At 38.3% G+C, this 10,507-nt stretch overlaps 1 protein-coding gene across 1 annotated transcript; it reads right to left on the reverse strand.

Moving 5' to 3' along the window:
• Positions 1-1,737: 1,737 nt before the first annotated feature.
• Positions 1,738-2,650, reverse strand: LOC116033054. Its single transcript, XM_031275810.1, has 2 exons — positions 2,593-2,650; positions 1,738-2,138 (listed from the first exon to the last, which is right to left on the reverse strand). Exons 1-2 carry the CDS (start codon positions 2,648-2,650, stop codon positions 1,738-1,740), a joined length of 459 nt encoding a protein of 152 aa, XP_031131670.1.
• Between the last annotated feature and the right edge of the window lie 7,857 nt (positions 2,651-10,507).

Below are 10,507 nucleotides of genomic sequence, written 5' to 3' on the forward strand. Positions count from 1 at the left end.
ATTAAAATATGGTCATACAATTCTTAATAAAATATATTCTTCCCTACGTTTCTATTCGTAATACAATTCTAGATTAAAATTACTAATTGTAATAATACTGTACATATATTTCTCTGCAATGCAATATATACTATTAATAAAAACAATATCCTCAACTTTATTTTCTCGCTCAAACACTCCTATACTATTAAGGATTGCGTAATATTGTAAAATAGGATAATAGAATTCCAATTCGTAATACAATTGTATATTAAAATATGGTAATACAATTCCTAATAAAATATATTCTTTCCTACGTTTCTATTCGTAATACAATTCTAAATTAAAATTACTAATCGTAATAATACAGTACATATATTTCCCTACAATGCAATCTATTATATTAATAAAAATAATATTCTCAACTTTAACTTACCGCCCAAAACACTCCTATACTATTAAGGTTTGCGTAATATTGTAAAATGTGGTAATAGAATTCATAATCGTAATACAATTGTACATTAAAATATAGTAATACAATTCCTAATAAAATATATTCTTCCCTACGTTCCTATTCGTAATACAATTGTACATTAAAATATGGTAATACAATTTCTAATAAAATATATTCTTCCCTACGTTCCTATTCGTAATACAATTCTAGATTAAAATTACTAATCGTAATAATACAATACATATATTTCCCTACAATGCAATCTATACTATTAATAAAAACAATATCATCAAATTTAACTTGCCGCCCAAAACACTCCTATACTATTAAGATTTGCGTAATATTGTAAAATATGACAATACAATTCCTATTCGTAATACATGTAATACAATTCCTCCCGCCCAAAAGACTCCTATATTATTAAAGGGCCAATTCAATTTCCAGCATAAATAATTCACATTGATGCTTGCATATGCCATGACTATCAACAAAAGCCAAGGCCGAACACTATTTCACGTTGGGTTATTGCTGAAAAAAATCAGTTTTTAATCACGGTCAATTGTACATGTCTTTCTCCCGAGTCACCCATCCTGATATTCTGAAAGTGTTAATTAGTTCTAGACGAGGATGGACAAGATTGTGTTGCTACTATCGATGTTGTCTACAAAGAGATTTTCAATAATGTATAAACACAACCGGTGATATTATGCTTTTTTTTAAGATGGAAAAATTGCTATATATCTACACAAAAATATATCTTCCATACATATGAGTTAGAATAACAATTGATTCCTATAACTGAGTTACTATAGAACGAGCATATTTGCCCAATTTATAAAAATCTTAAACAATGATATATAAAATCTCTAAAATTCCAGCACCGCATGTGTACTTCTACACATTAGCTATTAATTAAGTAATTATTTGATGGACTTCAAACAAGAATAACATCAGAAAACATAATCGATCCAAAACATACATATCTTCAATTTTACTATATAATATTTAATGTTATAATTAATATAATTATATATCGATCCAAATATTCTTAATATATTATAACAAATTCATTTTGTGCATCGCACGGGTGAAAATACCAGTTTGAATAGTGAAAGTACATTATTTTGTATATTATCAAATAATGTATATAAAGTACACAAATAATGTGTTTTTAGTATAATAAAAGTGTACCTTATATTTAGAGAAATTACATTATATGAATACTAAAAGTATATTATTTTGTATAATGTACATTCAGTACACAAATAATATATTTTTAGTATTTTTTTTAGAATAAAGATGCATTAAATACTGCCCGAAGACAAAACATTACAAAGAAAGGAAGGGGGATGATTAACCCAATCCATACAATCAGATGAAGAAAGAGTCTCTCTAGCTAACAAGTGAACGACCCTACTCGTTGATCGTTTAACAAACGAGATATACGCATTAGGAAAAATACATAGCAAATCTTTAACATAAATTAAATCAAAAGATGAATCAAAAGACTTAGAACTCAGCCCTTGAACAACCTGTAGCGAATCGGATTCAATAAGGAAGTGGGTAAGGTTCTGGTTTTTGAGCCAGCTTAGTACCTCCCTAAGCCCCATTGCTTCAGCTTCAGATGGCGTGTAGATCCCAAAGAGTATATCAGATCTTGCTTTCAGAAATGCACCTTTATCATCTCTAATAAGCCACCCGATTCCTATGCAACATCGTTAGGTATCCACTGTTGCATCAACATTGATTTTTACCAATCCCGTGTTTGGTTTCTCCCATTTTTTGATAAAGTGCTGCTGAGTAAGAGTGTTTGTAGCCTCTTGTTCATTAATAGAAGTCCATTCCGAGAAGTGTGATTTGGCTTTAAAGACCGTGGAGGTGGGAGAGGTGGTTTGAGAATTCCAACATATGAGTATGAAAACGCATTTAGAGTCGCTATTTAGAGCCTTTCAAGACTAGGTAATCTATTCATCAAGTGAGCATGATGAGATAACATAAGAAATAAAACCAGACAGGTTCCAGCAAGATATGGCAAAAGGACATAACATGAAGATATGCATGCTAGTTTCAGCAGCAGACTCACATAGGGGACATAAGTTATGACAGTTTGCTCTATGAATTCGAAGTAAATTAGCAGTCGAGAGACAGGAGGCACAAACCTGCCACATGAATGAGTAGACCTTGGAAAGGGCTTTGACTTTCCAGATGATAGACCATCGGTACCCTTTTTTCTCCTTAGGAAGTTCCAACTTGGCTAATAATCTCAGTAGAATGATGACACCGAACGAGTTAAAGTACTCCCCAATTGAGAAGCTATGGTTGGCACTGGTGTTCGCCATTAAAAAGCTCAAGCACTACTTTGAAGCTCATATCATTCACCTTGTGTCGAATGCGAACCTAGTAAAGTATGTTATGGCGAAGGTCGTTCTCTGTGACCGCCTGGTAAGGTGGTATTTATTGATTCAATAGTTTGAAATCGTCTGTGTGCCACAAAAGTCTGTCAAGGGGCAAGCTTTAGCCGATTTCTTAGTAGATCATCCAATACCTGCTGAATGGGAGTTATCTGATGATCTGCCTGATGAGGATGTGTTTATCATTGAAGTCCTACCCCCATGGAAGATGTATTTTGATGGAGTTACGCATAGAGGAGGGACATGAGTTGGGGTTGTCTTCGTCACTCCAGAAGGTGTAGTGTTGCCATATTCATTCACCTTGACATAGCCATGTTCAAACAATGTTGCTGAGTATCAAGCATTGATACTTGGGCTAGAGAGAGCAGTTGACATGAAACAGTTGAGAATTAACATTTATGGAGATTCAAAGTTGGTCGTTAACCAAGTGATGGGTCTCTACGAAGTGAAGAAAACAGAGTTAGTCTCGTACAACAACTATGCGAAGATACTCATACAATGGTTGGCTGACGTCACGATTGAACATGTACTGAGGAAAGAAAACAAGCAGGCTGACGCCTTAGCCGCATTGGCTTCAACTATTGTTCATCCTACAACTCGAGTACAAGTATGTCAAAAGTGGGTAGTTCCACCTATTTCCAACGAAGATGGCTCGGTTGATGAAACTGACGAACTCCCTACTGCTTCCGTTTATGACATTGGCAAAGATGACTGGAGGCAATCGTTGATTGACTACTTCACTGACGGGAAGTTACCAGAAGATCTTTGCAAGAGGGTAGATATAAAGCGCCGAGCTCCTCGCTTCATCTACTATAATGAGACGTTGTATCGTCATTCATTTGATGGAGTCTAGCTCCGATGTCTAGGAGAAGATGAAGCATTACAAGCTATGCAAAAAGCTCATTCCGGGATTGGTGGTTGCGCATCAGTCCGGCTCTAAGTTGCACTTCCACATTAAACGAATAGGCTACTATTGGCCTACGATGGTAAAGGACTGCATAGACTATGCTTGTAGATGTCAAGCATGCCAATTTCATGCAAACTTTATTCATCAACCTCTAGATCCATTACATTTGACAGTAGCATCGTGGTTGTTTAATGCATGGGGACTTGATGTGGTTGGCCCAATTACGCCCAAGTCATCTGCAGGGCATGCATACATATTGGCCGCCACCGACTACTTTTCAAAGTGGGCAGAAGCCGTGACATTAAAAGAAGTGAAAAAGGAAAATGTGACCGACTTCCTTCGTGTTCATATCATCTATCGGTTCAGCGTCCCGCGATATATATTAACTGATAATGGGAAACCCTTTGACAATAAATTGATGGACAAGATCTGCAAGCTTTTTTACTTTCAGCAGCGGAACTCCTCAGCTTATTACGCAGCTACAAATGGGCTTGCTGAAGCTTTTAACAAGACCCTATGCAATCTATTGAAAAAAGTGGTCTCAAGATCGAAACGTGATTGCATGACAGAATGGAAGAAGCGTTATGGGCATATAGAACCACATACCGCACACCTACTCAAAGTACTACATATTCTTTAGTGTATGGTGTGGAAGCGGTCTTGCCTCTAGAGCGCCAAATACTTTCTTTAAGGTTGGCCATACAAGAGGGTCTTACTGATGAAGAAAATTCTAAGTTACGCTTGGCTGAGTTAGAAGCCTTGGATGAAAAACGACTACAAGCTCAACAGAGCTTAGAATGCTATTAAGCTCGTATGTCAAGAGCCTTTAACAAAAGAGTGAGGACCCGTTCCTTTCAAATTGGTGACAAAGTCGTAGTTGTTCGAAGGCCAATCGCTGTGACACGGAAAACCAGCCACAAGTTCACTCCAAAATGGGATGGTCCTTATGTGGTTCAAGAAGTATACACCGGTGGGGCTTACAAGTTGGTAAGTGAAGATGGTTTGAAGGTTGGCCCAATCAATGGGATATTCCTAAAGCTCTACTACCCTTAAACTTAGGGTATCAACACAAGTCATGGAAATTTGACGAATGACTCGTCCACAAAAAATGTTGCACGTGGTTAAACTGGTAAAACATCTTGCTTGTCTATGGGTGGGCCCAAGTCATAGACGCTCCTGACACACATGAGCTTAAATTGTGTATGGTAAACACCTGCCCGCATGAGTTTAAACTATGAACAACCCTACCTATTCAAATAGTCTTTTGAACTACGTTTGACTTAATCTCCTTCGTAGGAGTACGTAGGCAGCTTAGAAACACTTTATTTTCTAAGTTCAGTCATAATTAAAGTAAACCCCTTTGTGTCAAGTCTGTTCGAAACAACTTAGATTCATTCAAGTTTAATCATTTCATTGCATGTTATGATTTAAAGTAGATTTTCTCGTTAGTTGATTTCGAAGTAACTCATTTGGGGTTTATATTTAGTTGTTTCTGTTCATATTCGAGTTCAATTACCTCTCTTCAAGCTCACTTTTACACTTGTAATTAAAGAAAATTGTTTGCAAGTCTTGTGAAAAGAAAAATAGTGAATTCAACCCGTGTCAAAGTCTCGTTTCAAAAAAGAGGAACTCATACAAAGTCGAAATAAAAAAAAAAACATAATCAAATGAATAAAACTAAAGGAGTACGACAACTAGACATCAAAGATCTACACTATTCGAGAATTCATCAAGTCTTCTTTGTCTACTTCTAGATCTTTCTTGACCGAGGAGAGTTTCTCTTCATTTTCATCTGTCAACATGGGAGTCTCTTGAATGTGTTTCACTTTCTATTCAGCAGAGATCACAGCCTCTTGTGATGTGTTGCGTTGTTCTTGAGCCTTAGTCACAAGGTCTTGGAGCTTTGGTCTATCATCATGGACCTTTGTCAACTTCTCCCTTGAATCCTTTATGGTATTCTCGGCTTCCTTTATAGCTTCTTCTAGGAGGGTTACTTGTCCGTCAGCGATAGAAGTGTTTGAGTTTTAGAGAGCTTTTGTTGAGCATCCTTAAGAGCACCTTGCGCAAGACATAACTCTGCAACTTGAGCTTCAACTGGCATTGCTTCTGAAAGCTGGGACCAAATCTTATCATAATTCTCAGCCTTCTTAAAGAACTTTTCTACTCTGTTCTCTAATGATGACAAGTCTACCCCATCTCGTTTCATAAATTGGAGATGTTTCTCAACACTTACTTTGAAAGAAGAAACACTTTCAGCTGGAGTTTCCCTTAACTTTTTGCAAATATCATTCCAAAGGCCTGCGATCATGGCTATATACCTTGACATGAAGGATTCTGCACCAGGAAGGATAGAGACATGAGACGGTTGAGGTTGTGCTTCATTGCGAGATGAGTTTGAGGGCAGCAGTGGTTGATGAGATGTTACCACTTGATTAAGGGAGTCAGAACTGTCGCTATTTTGCACCTCGCCTATAGAAGAATGTTGATTTGACGACCGGGCATCATTACTGACATGTAGCCCAGCAGAACTCTATAAAAGGAATACATATATCAATAAAGCTAAAGTTTAAATCATTGTGAAAGGGAAAAGTTTGGGAAAGTTTCCTAACCTCGTTCGATGACCATTTTCTATTTCGTTTAAAATTGCGATCACTATCAGCATCTTCGTCCGAGCTTCGTTGCCTCACCTGCTCCTCCCTCCACTTTTGAGTGGCATGTCCTAATACTTGATCGTGGGGGCATCCTGTACTGGTGCTTTACCTTTTCTCAAAGTATCCAATTGATCTCTTTTCTCTTGAGTTATTCCCTCTTTAACAAGTACATTTGGGTCACCATTAACGACTATGTCTTTGACGCAATTCTCAAGGAGATTCGCATGCACGTCAACCAACCAGGCTTTGTATTTGTCTGAGACATGTTTCTTTGGAATAGCCAGGTTCATGGGAAACGTTGCCTTAGACAGAGATTTAAGATGATCATATTGGCGATGGAGTCGAAATTCCTTAGTAAGTGTGACGCCGCGGTTATTAGTTAGCAACAAACCAGGGGCAGATGCTTAGTGTAATCTAAACTGACGACTAAAGCGATGAGGTACATAAGGCTCAACTTTACATTGGGATCCTTGGCGTAGAACGAGAAAGCTAGGGCGCAAACATATGACGTATTCAAAATTCTCTTTGCTCCCTCTCTTGTCGTCACAAAAAATGAAGTCTCTATCATTTTGATGAGACGTGCAAAGCCAAGACACGCATTCGCCCTTAAAGATCCTCTTACGAGCATCAATTTTGTCATAATGCTTAGCACCGCCTTCTCCGAAAGAAGTGGCCATCTTTGGATACGACGACATGAGGCTAGGGGTCTTGAAGTCAGTTTGGAAGTAAACTGATAGCCATCCATATACATAATGGATGGGGAAAGGAGTACCCATTTGACCAGGAGAGACAGACTCTGAAATTGAGTTTAACCCATAGTAAATACTAGCAAGGACGGGAGACGCGAGGCATACCTTAATCCCTTTCGCCATTTTGCATGCCATATTAAAAGTCTCAAGGTGAATGGTTGTCGTTAGGTCGCCCGGTAGTACGAACTTACAGAGCCAACACGCCAGGAATGCTGCTAAGTAAACTTCATGTTCAAGATTTCGAGAGATGCCTAGTGTGACAAAGGGTGCTTCACTCACGTGTGGCCATCTAGGAGCAGCTTCAAGGATCCCGCTTGGGTTGTGAGTGGCCTTTGGTCGAGTTTTCTTATTCCCTTTTCGAGGTGGAGGAGCTGCATATCTTCGGGTTTTCCTGCACCAGAAGTCGATCCATCGAGATGCTTGAACATAGGTGGTGTCATCTTCTTGTTGATTCAAATGGTAGAATGCCTTGAATAAGCACGCACAACATTTGTGTGAGCCCTTGGCCAAGTCCAATGCATTTGGGATGCGCTCATAGTAAATATCCCCAGACAATGGCAACCCTCCGAGCATGTACAAATCTCGCAGTGATATAGACATCTCGCCAGAGGAGGTAATCAACGTGTTGGTTCGTGGGCACCATGCTTCGCAAAAAAGCTTGGACGATGTCGATGTTGCGATCATATGTGAATAATGACCCGAACATAGCATCATATATCATGCCATCCTTTAGAGGTTTTCTGAAGAAGTTAAGTGCATCTTCAGCCCATTCTCAATATACTTATGTGTAAGTGAACTCACCTCCAAAATCGATGTCTTTACCTCACTTGACTTCATCATCAATTATGCGACTCCCCAGCATAGGAAGGATGTATGTGGAGGGTTCATGTTTCAATCTTGGTTGCAAGGTCCACACCTTGGATGGTGGAAGGTCATACTCAGGAGTCAAATTGCGTTCGTGATATGACACTGTGAGCTTTGGCGGTGAAGGTGATGCAAGGGGTAGATTGACGGCCAATGTAACTTTATGGTCGCTCTTGGTGCTTGATATCACCAAGTTCCTTTGTCCATCGAACCATTGGTCTTGAAATTGCACCATTTTGAGCTGTGTTGAGATTATGTCAAAATTGAGAAAAATCACTGCAAAAAAAAATGAGAAATGATGATATTGATTAAAGTTATTATTATTATTATCATCATTATTAACAAAGTTGTTGTTATTATTATTATTATTATTATTATTATCTAAAGTATGATATAATAATAATAATAATAATTAACATTGTTATTTGGAATTATGAAAAAAAAAAAAAAGAGGAGAAAACGAAGTAGGGTGGAAATGAACATTAAAAAAAAACAAAAAGAAAAAACAAAAAGAAAAAAATGAAAAGGAAAGCTAAAACATATATCGTGTATATTAAATATTTAAATGTATGTTATGTGTATGAAAAGTGAGAGTGGTGAGGTGGTGCTGTAGAGTGAAGGTGATATGTGGGTCCTGCTTAAATTTTGTTTCATTCTCCAGTAAACATAGCAGCAGTATCACTATGCTATCACGTGAAGGCTCTGTAAGTAAATGGTTCAGAGTCTGATCTCCCTCTTTATTCAAGCTTTATAATAAATGGTTTTTGATCTCCATCATTATTCGAGCTCTTCTCCAGTAAACCAAGAAGTCCATAAACAAAGTTTTCCCTCTATCACAACAACGTCGACCTTTGGCAGCACCAGTTTGCGACGTTAACAGGGAGAAGCCCCGCTACGCAATCCAACAGCGACGGAGAATACAATCTGGTAGGCAGCAACAATTTACGTCGACAAACTCCAACGGCATCAATGGAGAAGAGCTTTAGCAGCACTAGGATTCAAGCACTACAAGTGGAAACCCGCCTCCGGTGGTACTGCAATGGTTCCACTCTCTGATGGTTGCTCCACGAGATTGGCAAGAAGTCTCAGGCTCCTAGTAGCATCAACAACGCACCAGCTCCGACGAAAGAGGCAACGTAACAATTCTGTTTTCTTTTTTTGGCGATTTTTGCGAAGAGCTTCAGGTGAACCCAACGACATCGACGGTTGAGTAATCAGGCAGAAAAACTTCAGCAGCAACAAGATCTATGTATCCCAAGAAGAAACCCATGCTCTGGCGGTATCATCGATACCGCGCTCCGGTGGTTATTCTACTTGGCAGATTTTCCTTTGCTCTGTTTGAAGTAGTTTGACGATGAGGAACAAACTCTCGCGACGGATTGGGCAGCGGTTGAGCAATAGTCTTCCAGTAGCAGCGATTGATCGACAACAACATTGGCGATTTTCGGCGACCCCTACGGTGAGAAACTCTAGTGGCAACGGAAATCTGGGTACTGCAAGTAGAAACCCACGCTCTGGCGGTATCAACGCTACCACGCTCCGGTGGTTGTTCTACTTGGCAGATTCCCTGTTGCTCTTCCTTCTTTGGTCTGTGAACTCCATGGTTTCTTGATTTCTTATTTTTCTTGACTGTTCCCCTGTGAATGAAAAGGCATATAGGGAAAATGAAAATAAAAAGTCAAGAATAAAGAATGTACCTATCAGAAATTCAGACTGTGAACCACTCTTCTCAATCTTCCGTTTCAACGATTGATGAAAAAGTTGATGGGTTATGGCTCTATTTATAGGAGATGTTTAGCGTTTGATTCTGAATGGGAGTGTTAGAGTTCATGTTTGAATGGGAATCAAGCTTTGAGTTTGAAACCTAATAGGTTTCTAATATGATCCTGTTGCAGGTTGTTTGGGTGGATAATAATAATATGATCGGTTTGAGACTTTGTTGACGGGTTAAAACAAATGAAATTAATTTGATAAGGTCCAGACGTCTATTGTTGGGTTAGACGAAATAAAATCAAAAAGAATTATGGTTTCGTATTGATTTTGGTTGAGTACAAATTTGAGGATTACCTATCGCATTGCCTCAGCTACTTTGCAATAAAGTTCAGTTTCTTTTACCTGGAAGCCATGTTTGATGTTACATCTTTGAAGTGGTTTGGGCTCACAAAATGCATTCTCAATGGGCCTAATTTGTGGAAAATAAAATAATTAAGCCTATTTCTTTTGGAGAGTAAAATCTAAGTGAAATTTTAGAAGGGGGCTCTTAAAGTAAATTTTGAGTTTCGGGACTTCCATGTTCCAAGCACATCAAGCAGCATGTCCCCGCAAGTCTGGATGGGGCAATTTGTAGACACGAGAAATTTGAACCAACAAATGGACCGATTAAATTATTATTGGGCTTAGTATGAGATGGATTATTGGACCAATTTAATTAATCAGGTCATGATAATTAAATTAATTTAATTAGCCCAATTAAATTGATGTTGGGTTATTGA

Source organism: Ipomoea triloba, chromosome 10 (genome assembly GCF_003576645.1).
Source record: "Ipomoea triloba cultivar NCNSP0323 chromosome 10, ASM357664v1".
Lineage (NCBI taxonomy): Eukaryota > Viridiplantae > Streptophyta > Magnoliopsida > Solanales > Convolvulaceae > Ipomoea > Ipomoea triloba.